This window comes from Vidua chalybeata, chromosome 10 (assembly GCF_026979565.1).
Source record: "Vidua chalybeata isolate OUT-0048 chromosome 10, bVidCha1 merged haplotype, whole genome shotgun sequence".
NCBI lineage: Eukaryota > Metazoa > Chordata > Aves > Passeriformes > Viduidae > Vidua > Vidua chalybeata.
This window is the reverse complement of record NC_071539.1, coordinates 14759018-14778053: the sequence shown is the minus strand read 5'-3', so window position 1 is coordinate 14778053 and position 19036 is coordinate 14759018. Positions and strand designations below refer to the sequence as shown.

General features: G+C 46.1%; 2 protein-coding genes across 8 annotated transcripts in view; one reads left to right on the top strand and one right to left on the bottom strand.

Annotated features, from left to right (window-relative positions):
• Nucleotides 1–2752: 2752 nt before the first annotated feature.
• PAQR9 (progestin and adipoQ receptor family member 9) lies at nt 2753–10497 on the bottom strand. The gene has a single exon (XM_053952094.1). It carries the CDS (start codon nt 10495–10497, stop codon nt 9283–9285), a length of 1215 nt encoding a protein of 404 aa, XP_053808069.1. The 3' UTR covers nt 2753–9282.
• Nucleotides 10498–10870: 373 nt separating this feature from the next.
• Nucleotides 10871–19036, top strand: part of U2SURP (U2 snRNP associated SURP domain containing) — a 51235-nt gene continuing 43069 nt past the window's right edge. For 2 of the 7 annotated variants that reach the window (XM_053951232.1, XM_053951231.1), the window contains exon 1: nt 15166–18759. In XM_053951232.1, the coding sequence (XP_053807207.1) occupies nt 18715–18759 (45 nt within the window). In that variant the 5' untranslated portion in view covers nt 15166–18714. Of the gene's footprint in view, nt 11036–15114; nt 18760–19036 lie in introns of those variants that run through there. The other 5 variants (XM_053951228.1, XM_053951229.1, XM_053951235.1 and 2 more) reach the window with 5 other exon arrangements.

Sequence of the window (19036 nt, the reverse complement as noted above, 5' to 3'; positions counted from 1 at the left end):
TGTAATGGAGGTATCTACTATTTGCCATTCATTATATCAATTCACTATATTCTTTGGAATAATGGTGATGTCAGTAGAAGCAGATCTGAAGATACACTGTATATTCCCTCTGAGGTGATAGGGCCGCCAAATGCTAAGCTACATGGGACTTTAAATAATATTCATTTAACCTGAACATTGCATTTTGAGCAGGTTTCCCACTCTTGTATATGTTCTCAATCTATATCAGTTCTCTATATCAGTTTACTGAACACAATTAAGTCAAATTATTTTTTTATTGTCCAAAGAACATCTGAACTTTAGAATAAAAGAGATGGCATGCTTCTGTTAGGGCAGAATAGTTATAGCTTGAAGGAAGGTGCTCTATTGCTAGGGACAAAGTGTTCTTCACAGAATATTTGGCTTCTCTGTTTAAGTTTTGAGTCCATATTCTACAGACATAAATATTCTTTTTAACTATATTGGCCAGTGAATATATTTTTCAGTGCTCAGTGATTCTGGTTACTTACTGTTCTAAACTGTTTCTCTTCAAGGTATGATTTTCTACTACACTACAAGAAACAATGTTTTGATGTTGTAATTGGTGCAAATGGAAACTCTGCACCTCTATTTCATGACTAAGTTGGTGCATTTCTGGCTATATATACTTTGCTCTTTGTTTTGTATTAACATTTTTCAGACCATGCCCTGAGAGTGCTTTAAAGTACTACAGCTGAAGAGGGAATGTGAGTCTTGGGTGTTGGAGCGTGGGCACTGCCTTAGGGCTGGATGGCAGGATCTGCTGTGCCAGACTCTTGCTGGCAGCATTTCCCTGGCACTGTCTGCTCATTAGGGCTCTGCTTCTATAGAGCACACAAACACAAGGAAAAGTTCACCCCACCAATGGACAAAGATAAACATATAGTCCTATTACAGTTAAGCATGTGCTTATGAGCTTCACTGAATTTTAGATAATGAGAGATGATGCCTGTGTGTACAAAGGTATCAGAGAAGCTGCCCCAGGGACCTGTTTACCTTTTGCTCATTATTTGTATTATTTCTGAGGGCTACAGATACTGCTGCTTGTTATCCACCCCACTGACATTTCCTAGTTGTCCTTCCAAGTGCTGCTAAAAAGAAAAGCTGAGATTTTGGAACACTAGTGAGTGCCAGTGATTGAATTCCATAGCCCCAGGACTGTGGATGTGGAGAGACCAGCATATAAAGAGGGGGGAAAAAAAACATCAAGGATTTTTTTCTTGTACATGTGGCATTGCCCAGTTTCTCAGAACAGCAAAAGAGAGTGAGAGAGAATAGACATTTTCTAGCAAACAAAATATAATATTGAAAAGTATGCTTAACACCAAAAATTAAAGAAAACTATATTTTCATGTTTCATCTGTCAGAAGGGACAGGACAGGATTAGCCCTTGGAGACTCAAATTAGAAAACTCTATAAATTGCTTACTCTCCAAAAAGATTGTGTGACATGGTTATTTTGCTTCTGTAAAGCACGCATCAGGTACCCAAAGGCTGTGCTCCCTGGCAAGAGAAGTATTTCTAGCTCCCCACTAACAGAAGTATACTGCCACTCCTGATAAGAAATCTGCCTTGTAGTAGAGGGTTTCTGATGCAGCAAGTTCATATGTAGTGTCTGCCCCAAAGGCTCTTGTCACTGCAGCCAAGATTTAACTTTAGCATTAATACTGATTTGCTCTACGTTTTTACCAGCTTTTAATTTTTAATGTGTTTCATCTCCACTTGCAGATCCTGCTAGCCTTACATGATCCTGTGATGAGAGAATAAAATCTGAAGGTAATTGTTGTGCGTCAGATGTTTCTTTGTTCCTCCTCAAATACAGTCCTGACTTTTAGGGTCATTTGTCAGAGAAGTGATGTCATGGTAACAAAATATAGATTGCCTTCAGATTTCCAGTAGATTATCAGAGTACCTTGGATCCACCACAGCTGAAGGCTGAAGCACTGACCTCAATAAATTACCTGTCCTAGCAGCTGTAACTTTTGTTGCTTACCATTCTGCTCAGTGCTTTGCAATCTTCACTGGCTTCATCAGTTTTGTGAGGTTTTCCTCCAGCATGTTCATGTCCAGCAGTCAGATCCAGAGTTTATTGATAACATTATGAAAACCCTTAAGTGTTAACAGGAGGATGCAGTCTTGTGAAGCATTTGTTTATTTGCAGGATGTAGTCTCTTGAAGCATCTGCTTCTAAGAGGGTAATGGAGGTTTTTGCTGGGATCATCAAATCCTTGAAGTCATTGCCACATTTCAAATAGGATGTACAATGTCTGTGAATAAGAATCTCAAGAATTTGAGAATTTTGGAAGGAATCTGCAGACCTCAACTAGAAGATCCTACAGTTTTCCATTGTGTTCGGTCTTTTCACAGCATCAGGGGGAGCCTGCAATTATGCTGGGATACATCCTGTCCTGCTGAATTTTGACAGAAAAGGCTTAAGGCAGATACTTTATGTAATTGCAGTTCACTGAGTCCTTTTTGGTGCCTGGCTTGGACTGAAAACAGTATTTTGCCATCCTACTCTGCCAAATAGGAAACTTTACTTGATGCCAATTAGACCTCTTCATTTTGCAGTCAATATTTATATTTTGCTGATTCTTTACACTGCTGTTGCTACCAATTTCATGATTTTTCAGGGAGCACTGTAGGCTGAACACTTATCTCCTAATACATATTAATGTATTAGATCTTAATGTAACAGGGATGTCTATCATTAATTAGTTAGCAGAGAACTAACATGGTGAAGAATGCTATTTTATTGCTTTAAAATATAAAAGACAAGGAAATGGCAATGATACTTTTGCTAGTATAGTGTTTTCAGAAATACCAACACCCTTATACCCCATATAAGAACTGAACATTCTTGTACTCATGCTAACATCACCTGTGTTTGAAGAGAACTACATTCAACATATTTCTGATCCTACAGGTGTCCCAGTAAATTATACAAAGAAATGAGAAAGACCTTTATAAATGCATTTCTGCAAAAATGAACTCAGAATCAACTTTATTTATAGATCACACCCTTTTTTTTTTTGCTAAAAATGCATAGTCATTACATATACAGTAGTCAACATCCAAAAGTGTACAAAGAGTAAATTTTCAAACCCTCCCAACAGAACCACACAAAATTCACACTTTTTGTTCATTGCATGCACAGCCCCTTAAACGTGATACCTCCTACTAAAGCGTGCTTTAACCTCTAGCAGACAGAATTGACTTGCTATAAACTGTTTCTCTGTACTATTAACCCCCAGCTACAACCACAAATCCTAAGGCATTCCCATGAAGTAGCGAAGCCCTACTTCAGAATCCTCCATGTTCTGAGTACAGCCCAGGAAGCAATTGCCCTGAAAGCAGAAGTCTGCTGGTGGTGTTTCCTTCCAGGCAATTTTAAGCAAAAGCCTGCTTCCTTTGTCTTGGTCAATAATTTATTACTGAGTTCAGTGGAATGAAGCAGCATCTGTCTAAGCAAGATGTGAAAATTATTTAACTTAATTCCACACCCAGCTCCAAAGCACTAAGTGTCTTGAATGGAGGTCTGTGTCTTTCAGTGCATGTGACACTACCATCTTGCATCTTATCTGAGAAGAGAATAAAGTTTCAGCTGTAACTTGGGTGTTGGTTATATAGCTCTGACTCAGAGGTGTCTAACAGAAGCTAGGAATATACTTGGATATTGGGAGAATTTCTAAAGGTACAGGCCTTGACTAACGAATCACTCAAACCCTTTCATGTTGTCTTTTTTTTTTTTTCCCCTCAGCTACTGCTGCCAGTTAGAAAAGCTCTTAAAAACATGGTCCTTTTCTCAGTGGTGCTTTTTGTTATCAGCCCTTCCAGTTGATGGGCAGTGTGGGTTAGTAGAATGATTATTCAGGGCTTCTTGACAGAGTATATATATGTGGTCAAAAGATCCCAGTTCAGATTTCACTCAACCATAAGATTAACTCCAGAACAGGAGAGAAAAAGAGAAAGTTGTTTGATCAATATAATTTTATATTCTCAAATGATTATATATTTTTTTCTTAAAAGCTTCATTTACTTCAGGTCTTTTTACTCTGGTAAGAAGTTTGACGTAGTTCAAAATTCCCAATGGCAACTGAGACATAATCTTACAGACACTGCTGGGAAATCCTGCTCCATTGTTTCATAGTAACTGGAATATAATCCATGGCTAAATGAACAAGGAGGGCTCGTGGGTGTCACAATGCTCCTCAGTACAAGTTACCTGTGAGAATTTCTGAAGAAAAGTGTTTGTAAGTCATGTATGTTTTCTCTTTACTCCTGACCCTTAAGCATTATTCAGCCTGTTTAATACTGCCTGGGTCTTGATTGCCCCCCACTTGAGCCAGTGGAAATTTTGCCATTGGCTCCAAAAGAGACGGGATGTGAACATCCTAGGAGTATGGCAATGACAAGGGTTTGTCCCAAGAGTTCACAATCTGGAAATGTTCATGTTCCTCTCCCTGTGAGATGAGGGAAAATATAACATTCTCTCTGCTGGAGTTCAGTAATATTTCTTAGCACCTGGGAGGGTCTTTGCATTTTTAAGTGCTTTACAAACATTTGCTAGTCTTCAGAGCAACCCTGCGAGGTAGGTAAGGTATATTCTCCCCATCTTACAGATGTGGAAACTGAGACACAGAGGGTCAAATTCAACCCTGGTACAATTCCAGTGTTTCACATGAATTAAAATTCATTCAAAATTAACACAGTTTAAACAACTTGCCCCAGATTACAGAACAGATAGTGGCAAAGCAAGGATAAGAACCCAGGAGTGCCTGACTCCTCAGCTTGTTACTGGCCACTTGGTCAATTTTACTCTCATAGGCAACGAAAATACAGTTTAATCTGGGCAATTACTACAGGTATGACTTGCTTCTGTAAGGCATGTGGATGGTAATCAACTGAGTTTAGTGCAATAATGCTCTATGAATGTACTGCCTCAGTTTACTTAAACAGAAGAAAAACTTTCATACTGTCATTTTCTGCAGGTGCACTGTTGACAAAAACCTGACACAGTAGCTGGATTCAGCAAATAAATAATAAGCATAACACTTAGACAACTAAGCAGAATTATCATTTTAGCAAAAAACCCGAACATACTTCTACTTTTAACTGCTACATTTCTACAAGTGCAGCATGGAGGTGAAACCTTTCCCTTTGTTTCCAGACTATAGATTCCTGTCTTGCTAATGAAGCTGCTCAGAGCTTCACAGATATCCTGGATAGTGACATTCAAATGAACACGCTGCAGAAAAAATACTGTATCACCACAGAAAACAGGGTAGCGATTACAGATGAGGTTCATCGATCTTAGAGGAGGATGATAAGCTTGAAGCTCACAGGCTACTCAGAAGTGCCCAGAAGCCAGGCTTACTGAATATATGCCAGTGTAGAGTGCAGTTCTAGGCACGTGCTGAATGCAAGGGGGGCGTCTATGCCACCAACACTCTGGGAAGTGGCCCCAGCAACAGTCACTACACATCAGCACGGGTGCTTCAGTCTGGAGGTCAGTGCTGGCCAAACACAGAGAGATACCCAGGCATTTACAGGCCACCCCCTGTGCTCCAGTCCCCACTTTGGCTCCCATCCCCATACAGATTCTACTACAAAAGGCCTGAAAAGCCTTTTTCGTTTTAAACATGAACTGTGGAATCCACGGTGTTGACCTTATGGCAGGTTATAAAAACATTATGACAAGTACTTCTGCAAGCAGGTTAGTTTTCTAGGATTTCCTTATGCATCCAGTCTGCAGGTTAGACCTCTTTTCTGAGCTCTGGACATGCTTACACATGTTCTTCAGTCATTTGCTTTCACACCAGAAAGTTATCCTGCACCCTTACAAGTCACACAAATGCTGACTCACTTCTATGTGAGCAAATTCAAGCACTATAATTAGAGATATCTTGTTCCAATTTTAATCTTTTTATCTCAGCTTAGTTCTGTCCATTGACACAGCAAATGGAACTATTACCTGCATATGTGTCCTTCACTGAATAGACACAGACACTCAGGCACTCAGGTAACATTTCCCTAGATATTCTCCAGACTTACTGTACCTTTTTAATTTGTAGTCACATTTTTTAAAACAAAAACCAGACAAACAAAAATCCATTAATTAGAATTCTTAAATTCTAATCACATCTCCCTGTAGCCATTCACTCTGGATTCAGCAGCCTGCTTACAGTGGCTCAGACAGCAGTGCTTACAACCAGCTTTTACATATAATTCTATGAGGCGCTCAGGCATGGGCCTAAACAATTCACCAACAGCAACTTCTGAATGAAGCAATATTCTTAATATCAGAGCCAGGTACCCAATCTTCAGTGTGATTGGGGCTCACAGGCAACTCTTGTAACAGCAGTAAGATTCCAGTAAAATTGCAGTTGGTTGCAATCCAAACTTTATACTGTTATCTGTCGTTGAGATATATATAGATGACCCTGTGTGGCCTAACTCCAAATATCAAATGTATTTATACAAGCTAGCAACAGCCATTTTTGACATTGCCTCTTGAGATGTCCTCTACATTGTGACTGACAAGCACAAATATAATTCATTATACAGTATGCTTTAAAAGCCTGGTCTTTTACATTTGGGTTTCACTGTTTGTTTCTGAGCTGCCTTCTCGTGCTGAGGTTTGATGTCCCTAAGATTTATTTCTTAGTTTTTAATTGCTGGTTGGATGTGCTAGTGGCATCTCCCAGGCAAACCCTTTCTACATAATTAGTTTGGATGAGTCATTGGGCTCTAACTACTATGCCTCTATTATTTTAACTTGAATACAGCCCATGTCAGAGATTTTTTGGCCTCTTTTTGCAGTTGTGGAAATTCATAGCATGATATGGTTGCAAGTCTTGATCCACTGGCTTTCTATTGTGACTTTTCAGGGTTTTCACAATATTAAAGCACATTTCAAGAAATAACCTTGTTGTGAACCAGCCTCCTCTCCCAGTGGTGCAGATCATTTTCTGCTTTGTTGGCAGCTGAAAAAAGCAATGCTAAGTTTATGACAAAGCCTAGTGAAAATAGGTAAAATTTAAAATACTTCATGTAGTTTCCATTTTCTTTTCATGCAGGTTGGCAAACAAAAACTGAACACAGCCACTCACACAGGGCCACGCAGTTTTTTATGGCCCAACAGCAATAACTCAAGAGCCCACAGCTTGGGAACTGCTACTTCAGATAATTCTAGTCTATCTCCTTAAAAGACATCTGACCCTTCCAAAAATGACATACCAGCAGAACTGTGGCTGGCAAAGAGTATATTTTTGTTAGGCCATTTTCATAATTCACGAAGAACCTAAAATATTAAAACCATTATACTTAAAATGGGTTGAGATAAAAGCTAAATTGAGGAAGTGTAATTTTCTTTTAGCTCATGCACTTCAATTGAGAAATTTTCATAAAGCTGTTACATTGGTAGAGGGCATATCAGTTATTGGGTCTGTGATGACTCTGACCCATGTTAAGGATTTGACTTCACAATCCCTGGCTACAGTCCTTCCTATATTCCCATTTTAAACAAAGGGGACTTTGTCTTACAGAAGATTAGGACTGGACTCAAAACATTGTCTTGGGATTCAGATGCCATGTCCATGAAAATGGGAAAGACCCAAGCAGAAATACACTTCTACAATAGGAGCTGAGTAAAACAGCTACTACACTGTTGCGCAGTCTGACACAAGGGTTTGCTAAGGAAGTACCACCCTTCTTTTGACAAAGGGTTACACAAGTAGTTTCTCACCTGAACTTCGACTGCTAAGTCCCTTGTGTAACATTATTGCACTTGTTCTGTCAGACGAAAGCAAAATTTATCTGCTTAAAACCTGCACATGGTTTACAAAAATGTATCTAGAGAGTAAATTCAACCTATACTTAGCTCTTTGCCGTGTGACAAGGATAATACATGGGTTGCTCTGAAAAGATACTGCTTTGGAAAACACCTCCTAATTCTTGTCTTTGAACTCCCCCAAAGCTTCTGAAAGAGGACTTCAACACATCCAGCTCCAGCCACAACTAATCAGAATAGGAAAAAGTGGGGAATGACAAAAAAGTGCCAGTATCCAGTACTTGTAGAGCCAGATTTTAGGTGCTGAACTCAGATTCAGCAGTATTGTATTCTGCAACTAATTTTAGGATAGTAAATATGACAGTAGTCTAATTAAAGAGCAGTAGAAACTAGTTCCATGTAGTTTTTTAAAAGATCCAGAATGAGATCTCATGCATCAGTTACTCTCTTTACATCCACAGAACTCCCACCGAGCTTGGCAGGGATTTATAGAAAGTCTGGCATCTGACTTTGACTCTAGAGGACTGGTTTGGGGGTGATTTACCCAGAAAGATAAAGGGGCCCCTTAGCAACTCCCTCAGCACAACAGATGTTCCTGACATGCTGAGAGAAGAGCCATGCCATTATGCAGTGTCCTTCTTCTTCCTCTGCCCCCATTCCAAACCAGTTTGACCCCTTTCTGGTTTGATTACTTTATGTATCCTTCTATTTTATTTTAGCATCCGAGTGACTACACCAACTACACACTGTCTAATTAAAGTCTCTCCATTAACTGGTAATTCTGTAATAATTCACAGCTGTTTTTCCTCTCTCTCTTAAATCTATTGTTCCCTGGCTGAAAAGGTTGCAAGAGCTTAGAAACTATAGATAGCTATTGATTGGCTTGCATTTAAAATCCAGTATGTGGCTGCAAAGGCCTGTTACAATATCAGAGAGGAAGATAAATGTCAGTGCATAATCTGCTAGGAAATTTCACATAGGAGTTGATTAAAAGTCTATGAGAAATCATTGCACAAATGTCTTCAGGTGTATACATATATATACACATATATGTAGCTAATAAATATATAGCTAGATATATAAATATATATGTATATACAGAACTAGTTTAGACCTAATTGTTATGAAATTAGTAAGTGTCATTCACCATTCATGCATTCTTCCTAGTAGCAGAGCTAAATTATTTCAGCTTATACTCTAAGCAGCAACATACCAGTAAGCATTTCCTTGCTTCCCCTGGTAACCTAGTAGTTTAAAGAGCACGAACAGTTCTGCCATGGTCATTTTCTCCAGCAAACCTCCATGAAAGGGACCTGGCTCTTCCACAGGTGGGTTTCCCTCAGGTTTCACAGCTTCTTCAGGACATGGTGGATCTGGTCTGAGGGTCACCAGTCTGAAGGTCATCGGCCCAAGGACCTCCAGGCCAAGGGTCACTGGCACTGGCGGTCGCTGTCCCGAGGGTCGCCGGCCTGGTCAGTCCTGCTTGCAGAGGTCTGCAACGTTGAGGAACCTCCTGACGACCACAGCAAGGCAGACGGTCAGGAGCAGCATATACCCCACGGTGCCTAGGTAGGTGGGGGCAGCCAGGGGTGCCTTGAGAAACTCAGCCAGCCCGTCCTCCACGTAGTGCACCTGGTCGTAGATGCTGAGGAAGGTGAAGATGTGGAAAAGCTGATGGCTATGCCCCACGATGTCGAAGAGCCCCGGCTGGATCCGCTCGGGGATTTTGCTGACGTTGAAGAAGGCGGCCACCAGCAGCCAGAAGTAGCGGCGGTAGAAGTAGACGAAGAGCGTGGGGTTGCGTGCGCGGAGATCGAAGAGGAGGCTCTCCAGCATGATGGGGCAGGCCATGCTGAGCGGCATGGCGAACACGAAGGTGCGCACGGCGAAGGGGTAGGCGCAGCACGCGGCGCGGCTGCGGCAGCAGGCGGCCGTGCAGCCCACGGCCAGCGCCAGCGCCACGGGCAGCACCAGCACGCGGTAGGCCGCGATGGGCAGGCTGCAGTCCAGCTGCCAGCCCAGCCGCTGCTGCACGTAGCGGCTCATGGCGCCGGCGTCCAGCAGGCTCAGCCCTGGCAGCAGGTAGTAGGAGTAGGCCACGGTGCTGGCGAAGCCGTAGTAGCTGATGGAGGCGTAGTCCAGGTAGAAGAAGGTGGCGCGGAGGCGCGGGGAGAGGCAGCTGAAGAGATGGGCCGTGCAGCTCATGGCGAAGGTGAGCAGCACCCCCGAGGCGTAGCACCAGAGGGGCAGCAGGGCCGGGTGGTGGAAGGGCACGTCCCCGGCGCCCCGCAGCAGAAGCAGCCGCCCGAAGCGGCTGAGGAAGAGCAGCAGTGGGATGAAGTGGGTCCAGAAGTTGAGGGTCTCGTTGGTGGGCTGCAGCACCGAGGCCAGGCACTCCTGTGCCGAGCAGTGCAGGCGCCGGTAGCCCGAGAGGATGAAGCACTCCACGAAGTCCTCGGGCACCTCGTCCCACCGCAGCAGGGCGGCAGGGCGAGGCGGCGGCGGCGCCGCCTCCTTCTTGTCCCCATCGCCCGCCGGCATGCTGCCGCTGCCCCGGCCGGCCCCGGGCCCGCCGCCTCGCCGCCGACCGGGCGAGGCAGAGCCGCTGCGCCCGCAGCCGCCGGCGGAGGATCCGCGGTAGCTCTGCGCCTGTCCGCCCCCGCCGCCGCCCCCGGCAGCATCACTCATTGCAGCGGGGGCAGTGGCAGTACCGCCGCGGCTCCTCCCGCCCCGCCGCCCGGCATCGCGGTAACTGGAAACCGGCGGCGCATCCAGCGCTCCCGAGGAGCGGGAAGAGACGCCCCCGCCGCCCCGGGTAGGGTTTCCCGGGGTGGGAGGCGCTGGACACCCGAGCCGCCGTTAATGATTGATGCGGCCGCAGCGGGGGGGGCGGGTCCGTGAGAGCCCCCGCAGCGAGGCGTGTGGCCGGACCGGACCCGCGGCACCCCTTCCCGGGCGCAGGGTCAGCTGGCACCGGCACTGCTCGGTGCGGGGGCCTGCCCGCGGGGCTGTTCTGGTGTAAAAAAGCACAAAGGGGGCACCGGGGCGCCCGCCCAGCCCCGAGCGCGGCTGCGCCCGCGCGTGCGGCAGGAGCCGGGCGGGCGCCCCGGGAGAAGGGAGATGGCCCCGCGGGGCTGGGGGATCCCCGGCGGCGCGACAGACCGGACAGACACCCCCAGACAAGGGACGGGTGGCAGCCGGGTGGCGATCTGTCCTGTGTGCTTTGGTAAGGCCGCTGAGACCTGATTTCTTTGGTGACATTATCTCATGCAGTGAATGCAAACGTTATTTTAGGCTAAACTTTCCCGGCCAGGCTGCATGGGCGAGCGTCACTGACACACACGGCACCCACCTTATCTGCGCGCTCCGAGCGGGGCGGCTGGGAGGGACACTCGGGAACGGCTGGCAGGAGCTGCTCCGTGTTGATCCTTAGACAAATCCTACACTTATTGTCGTCGCGGTTATGCAAGCAGCACAGTTATATAATCAGAATATAAAAATACGGGGAAAAGCGCTGTACGGGTGTTACTGTTCCTTAAGGCATCTGAAGGAAATAGAAGGTAAGTCACTAATGCAGGTATAGGTAGGAGCCGCACTAAGGGATTGCTCTCTGCTGCTTCAACGTGTTTCCTTTTTGTTTGTTTTCAGATGGTCTTAAACATCCAATAGCTCTTGGTTGCCAAAAGTACATTTTACATGGTGATATTCAGATACATGCGTGGTCACATGGTATAAACTGAGGTCAAGTGTAATTAAAACGTTTTGCCCAAAGATTGTCATTAAAATCTTCTATTTGGTAGTGAATCAGGACAATGTGAAAAATCTTCTGAACAAGGGAGCAATCAGAAATAAGTTTTTTTAAATTAGCAGAAAGAAAGTCTTAAGTGTGTTACTGAAAGTGATTTTAAATGCATTTTTCATTAAAAAGTAGGACAGACTGGTGACACTGTTTATAATCTTTATAAAAATTACACAGGAGGGCTGCTAAGAAAATAAGCATAACTGAACAGTGCTGAGAAGCCAACATGAGGAGTGAAATATTAAACAAAAGACATTTTTCAGATAGCAGGCCTAATATGCTCCAATATCCATGTGTTTTAGAGGGGGTGCATGCTGGAATACAGGGTCACAGCAAGGGGACACTCCTTGAGGAGTGACTGACAGAGCTCTGCCTGCAGGGAGCTTCAGGAGTGAGCAGGGCCCTGCTCCTTGTGGGCTCTGCAGTGTGGGATTTAGGGAGAGGAAAGGCTTTTGGGGATTACTGGAAACTGCTTGGCCTCTGGTAAAGGTCAGGCTTCTCATGGTGCCGCTCTTCACTAGAGAGGCCACAGTGAAGAAGAGACAGGCCAGATGCTGGACTGGGTGCTGCATCCCTGCAGAGGCAGGTGTGGGGAGGGGGCTGTTTGCTAAAGAACACCTGCCCTGCCCTGCTCCCAGCACACCACACATGCAGGCGCTCCCAGTAGGGCTGTGGTGATCCTGTCTCTCAGTCCCATGTGGCAGTGAGATTGCCATTTGTGGTGGTCAATGCCACTGCATGCCCTACAGTAGAGGGCCAAAGTGACCATGATCTTCAGTCTCTCTCATCAAGGTTAGATAAGAAGGGGTGGTTGACTGAGAGCAATCAGGTTTTAGACCTGCCCTAAAGAGGCTGTTGGAAAGCCACCAGCAGCTGTTGCAACAGATGGTGTCTAGAGAACGACAGCATTCGCTGCTGATTGGGAACTGCTGGCCTTGCAGCGGCAGCAGGGCTCGTTTGACACGTTCTGACTTTCCTGCAGCCTCCTGACGTTCAGGGATGTGGGAGGCTTTCAGGCCTCGTGCCTCAGGGAGCTCTGGGGTATGGCCTGGCTGCCTGGGTTTGTGGTCCACTGGGGTAGCCCTGGCTGGGAGGAGCAGGTGGGCTTTGCTTGTGATTCAAGACTGACAGTTCTGGTGGACACTGGACTGTCTGGGTGTTGGTGGAGGTACACACTAATGCTTTAACAGCCACATTGATGGAACTCATTGCTAATGATCCAAGTCTTTTGCTTATTTCCAAGGCAGACTCCTTACAGGGAGAATGATCTCTGAGGACAGCCTGGGCTTTCATAAAGACTGCATACATATTACATTGAGTTTTCTCCTCCCAAGGCAGCTGTGGGATAGTGTGCAGGGAACCTTACAATTTGAAGCACTTACAACCTCAAAATAGCCTCTTATTCATATGTAGTCCATCAAGGTTAGTATTACATGACTATTATGTGGTAAGCCAGGGAGAATCAGGACATCTGGAGGTCACAGAGAGAAGTCCACGTAATGTAGTGCATGAAGAGCCTCTCCATTTCTCTAAACAGAGTTTATATTTAGAAGGGCATGGTCAGAATATACCATGGTTAATCCTACCATGTGTAGAATTTTCTACAGGCTTTATCTCCAAATAACCTTTTAGAAGACTCTTAAAACACTGATGAAGGTACTGCCTAATGAGGTAAGTAATGGAAGCTAATGTTAATCAGTGCTGGATGAAGACTCAAAGGAAAAGATGTGCTAAAATACCAAATATGAGTTTGTTTCTACATTATACTTTTGTTTTATTCAATGTTGAAGTAATTTCTGAGGTGTTATTTTGTCTGAAATATCAAAAGCCCTAAAAAATATTCTAAATTACTTCAACCCTACTGAGTGAAATTATGCCTTTTGGTTAGGAAATGAAAAAATAAAAGCTAAATGCATGTTTTGCACTAAAACATACTCAGCACACTAGGGAAGAGGTTGTACTTAGCCCTCCTACTATACATAGCTTTTTTGAATAAAAAACCTAATTTTTAAAAACCTTAAAAAGAGAGAAAGTCCTAATGTGAATATGCAGTGACGATGTTTGTAAGATTTAAAATGCTTTTGAAGATAAACCTTTAGCCTCACCCAATTCAACTCACGCTGGCAAATATCAGTCTTAGTAGCACTTGCTTGACTTAATCCTCTACCATACAATTCCATCTGTAGAATACCTTTTTTCTTTTTATATCTTCACTTCTAAGACAGATTTTGATGCTTTCTTCCTCAGTAAGAAGTTTTATCTGAGTAAAAACATTTACTGTCTTTATTTCCTCTGGATTTTTTTCCTGCATGGAAATTTTTTTAGTAACACTGACTCTGTTGTGACATCTTCCACGGAACCCACTAAACAAGAGAGAGGGTAGATTTTGGCTCTATTTAAAAAGAGTAGCTATTAAAGAAAGGGAAGCTTTAGCCTCATCTAACTTTGTTTACTATACCTCATGGTTGCAGTTTCTCTGGGAGAACATCTGAAGAGATACACAGACAGAAAATGGTCCTTTTGTTCTGTGTTGGTTTTTTTTTTCTATCCTTTTTTGAATGTGTATCAATCTCTTACAAATAATGGTTTGATGGGTAACTTTTTACTGCAGTGATTACAATACTTTGTAATAATTGAGTAGACACTGTGCTTTGATCTAATACTGAAGCAATTAACTTGCCTTTAGAGATTCTACTCCACTGTCTTTGTAAGACTGGATAAACAGGAAACCTTGCGTCACTTTCTCCTTCTTGACTAACTAACTAGGGTCAATTATACTTTATAAAGCTAATGCCTTGATAGATAAAGACAAGTGGGAGTGATACCTATATTTTAAAGCCTCACCTGGAGGAGAGAAAAGGTAGATGTTGTAAAAGGAAATAGCAGTAACTAACACCATCATAGTTGCACAGCAATATTAATTTTAATGTCTCAGTGATCAGGAGCTTCTAATTTTCTGCCCTTTTTACCTTGAAGTTGAATATCTTCAGGTTTGTATCCTTTATGCTTTAATAATAAGCAATGAAACCAATCTGAAAAAACACCAAACACAGCAAACTAGGTAAAATACTTCACATTTTAAGAAAATTTCTCTGGAAGTTTGGTTGTTGTCTTTTTAGAGTTCCTGGTTTTGAAAGATTTGAGGTAAAACTTGCCTTTTTCTTGGCAGCAGCAAATCTGAACATAAGTATTGCTGGGATATTAGTTTCACTGTGATGAAGAATAATGTATTGGGTGGGTGCATATTTCATGTTTTCCATGGTCAAAATCCACCACTGTCCCAGATTCCAGGGGCTCGTGGTAAGAGCAAAGTACAGTTTGTCCTTCACAAGGGTTGCAGAACTGAACCCTCACTTACAAAGTGCATAACTAAGAAATTGTTTTGTTTGTGTGTGCAGAGTGGGAGTGTTTTGCAGAGCACAAATTGCTACTCACTGTTAGTAACCTGACAGGAGGGACTCTCAGTATGGCGAAGGAATGACTGGCATTGCACTCATCTTGAACTTCCATGCTTTCAAAACAGCTGATAGATGTGCACATCTGGATTCTAGCCACGTGAGCTAATTCTCTCTGACAAGAAGCCGTAGGAGAACTTTTGAAATTAAGCCTTCATTTTGATACTTGCACTAATGCCTGCAAACTACACTGCAAATGACTGACCCTTCTCAGGCAGACAGCGCAAGTCAGATGTTGCCCCTGTGACTGATTTGCGTAATGCGCCTCATTGCTTGAGGAATCCCAGGGGGAGAAAGAACCCAGGTTCCCTGATAAGACGTGTCCCAGGAGAGAGCAGTGGGGTCCTGGAAGGGAAAGCAGCTGCTGAATGGCAGGAGTAGAGCAGGAGTCACAGCTTAGGGAAGGTAAAGCACCAGCACTGGAAGACAGGAGATGGCTCCTGATGGGGGACAGAGAGCAGACAGAGCAGTGGCAGCAAGTCCAGACTTGCTGAGAGGCAGATTGCCCTCTCCCAGACAGCCCCTCTAGCTCTTTTTCGTTCTGCCGGTGGTCCCTGCTAAAGCATCTCAAGTGAGCCCAGGCTCTCTGTGCCCCGGCTGAGCGCTGCCCGCCTGTGCTCTCGGCTCGGCGCTGCGCAGGCAGCGCTCCCTAGCAACCCGCGAGTGCACGGGGGAGCTGCAGCTGCCTGTTTTGGGAATCCTCGCTGGCGGTTTTCAGTCTCTGGGCTGGGAGGAGGTGGAGGGCGGAATAAGGGAAGAAGCTGGAAGACTGCTGCTGGAAGACTGCTGCCTGAGCACTGGGGAACACACACACAGCCGGTGGCCACTCTGTGAAACTACAGAGTAACAAACCTGTACACCCAGCAGCTACGCTCCTGTCCTACTCACAATCTGCCTGCCTCACGTCCTCGAACGTGCTTCCTTTGCCACAGGGTAGGGAACTTCCACAGCACCCCATATCCTTCCTCTCCCATTCCCTCACACACACATTTGCTGAAGAATTGCAGCAGTTCTGTGCCCTGGTATGGAGTGAGAGCAGTGGAGAGCTTTCATCTGAAAGCTGGGAAAAAAACAGCCAGAAAGACAAGTGTAACACACTGCAGCATGTGGTTTACTTAATGTTGTTTAGTGTTAATTATTTATGATAATTCATGATTTTCCCCAGTATATTGCCTAATGATACTTGTCATTGTAACAACAGTTAATAAACAATTCCCAGGTTTGCAGGCAACCAGACCTACTGCATTATAATGAAAAATGCCTACAATTTGCTTTTAAATATTGTTATTATTATTAACCTACCCTTTCCAGCATTAATTTTCCATGGATTTCTGCATTTCACTGTTTCCTTTCCGCTCCCCTTCCTGCCCTTGCTCTCCCATTAAGCTCAAAACAGTGACATGTGTGCTCATTCACTAACTGTACACAAGTGCTACTGTACTATCGCAATGTGTTATAAATAGCACAGATTGAGGAGTACAGTTCATTCTGAAAAACTATCTTTAGAGATGACCTTTGAAACTCTTAACTGTTTCTTTCCTGTTTTTCACAGCATGCTCTGGATTGTGATGCTCTTAATTTGGTGCAGTTTATTAATTACAAAAGAGCGTAAAGGCTAAGGAGTAAGCACAGGATTTGAACAATGAAGTGGATAATTAAAATGGATTAATGAGGTGGATAAAATAAAGGGATTGAGGCCAAATGGAGCACAAATTTTCTAAACATTGGCCCTGAAACTCTTATCATCCAAAGGCACATTCCTCTTTCCAGCTAGATGTCTGTTTCTTATTCAGAAATGTCAGTCATCTTTCATGCCAGGTTTATTAATATGGTCCCAGGAGAGCTGAGCATCATCTAGTGTCTACTTCTGTGGCCCTAAGTTCCCCAGCTGCTTTGCTTTCAACTCTGCACCTGTTTGCACTAATAAGTCAAAAACCACCCCAAAAGCAGGTCGCAGATTATACTAATCCTGTGTGTCTGCAAGGCAGTGAAATGGTTTCAAGTAAACAGGGAGAAAGATGGGGGAAGAGAAGGGCTTGGCTCGGATTGTGAAGCAGTAAATCCTGCCTAATCCATCTGTAATGCTCCTTGACCAATGCCATTCACGTGCAAGGACTCCTCTATGGGAATGTTTGGGGCTCAAAATATCCTAAAATGTCTGGTGGAGTTGTGCCTGTCAATGCGTGGGTTTTATTTCCCCCTCCTTCCTTCCAAGCTTCAGTGATTCCACCTCAGATTTATCCAAGAGAGCCGTGCAGGCTCCTCCGGGGTGGAGGTGTGACCCAGCACCGTGCCAGCCGTGTGACCAGCACGCGTTTATCGCTGCAATTGCTTACGTGTATTGGATACACATCGTCTCTCTGGGGCCTCGGCTGCCCCGCCGCTTCCAGAATATTCCGCGTTGTGTTGCGGAGGGCGGCAGGAGGCTGCAGCAGCCGGACAAACGCGTGTTGCCGCGTGGCCTTTCTTCCTACCTCGCCTTTGCCGCAGCAGCACCGCCCGGCCCGCTGCGGACTGAACAGCGGCGTAAAGCGGCTCGTACCTAAGGAATGACGGGGAGCGTTATTTTTTATTTTGCCATTTTTGGCGTGACTTCGGGCGGAGTCTCGTTACGCGGCACGGGCCGCCTCAGGCGGGCGCTCGGCACGGGCCGTGCCTGCCCCCTGGCGGCGCCTGCGCGTCCCGCCGGGCCCGCACCCCGCCGTGCCCTGCACAGCCGCGCCGATAGGAAATCCTGCCAGCTCTTCCTGCTGCCCGCCCCGCTCTCCTTGCACATTGACCCGCGTCCTCCGCCTCTGAGGGAGACTTCCCTGCCGTCCTCCAGCCCGCCGTGAGCCTCGCTGCCGCGCCGCTGTGCCGTGCCCGCCCTGACGCCTGCTCAGTGCTGGTGACACGCGGTGACAGCTGCCATGGAAGTGCTCGCAGCTGAGCCGTCACCCTGACACAGCTGCGGCCAGAGCAGCAGCTCCCACCAGACCATGTCCCTGCACACTTGGACGCACACCTGCAACCGGTGAGGTTTCCAGAGAGTTTTGCTCTCCTCTATAAACTTCCAGCCCTCTGCAGTTGCCTCTGCCCTCTTCAACCTCTCCTTTTGCTTTTTTTCCCCCCTCCCTTCTGGAACCTTCATTCTCCGCTGCCGCAGATGGTTGTTAGCCCAGGCCTTGCTCCCTCCTGCCGCTCACAGGGCAGTCGGTGTCGGCAGGTGGTGGATTAAAGCTTTCACTAATTTCTGTGTATCTTCTTGTCTTTTCCTTAAGTATTATCTCAGCCCCTGCATATTCCACTCTGAAAATCCATGAAAGCACGGGGATTCGAGACTCATGACAAATGTGACGGCTGGTTATAATACCCAGTTAAACAGCCTTCCACACAGTTGCAGTTGTAGTGCGATATCAAGCCCAGTAAGGAAGGATTTACTGTGTTGGCCATTTCCGTATTCAAGGCGTTTCTCAATGAGCTGTAACGTTTCAGGTTGTTCGAGCGCTGTCCGCTCTGTTCTCATCGCTCCGTGCGCAGGGCAGGCCCTGCCGCGCCGGGGGGTGGGAGCCATCGGCGGCTCGGCCGTCGGCTTCGCGCCCTCCGCTCGCGGGCTCGGTGGGATCGGCGCTCGCTCGGCCGCCGCCAGGGCTGGGCGAGGGGAGAGGCAAGATGGCGGACAAGGCGCCCGGCGGCTCGCAGAAACCCGCCGGGAAGGTGAGGCCGCCCCGCCCCGGGCCACGGCCCGCGCCCGCTCCGTTCGGCTCGGGAGGCACGGCCAGTGGCCCGCTCCGTTGCGCTCGGGGAGCGCGGCCCGCGGCCCGTTGCCGTGGCGGCGGGACCCGGTAGCGGCAGGGTGGCGAGGCGCGGGCGGCGCGGCCTGCTCTCTCGTGCTCCGAGCCCGGGGTGACCGCGGGCCCCGGGACGGGGTGGGAAGCGGGAAGGGGGCCAGGGGTCCCGGGCCTCCTGCGGGGCACGCCCGCCCCTCGAGACC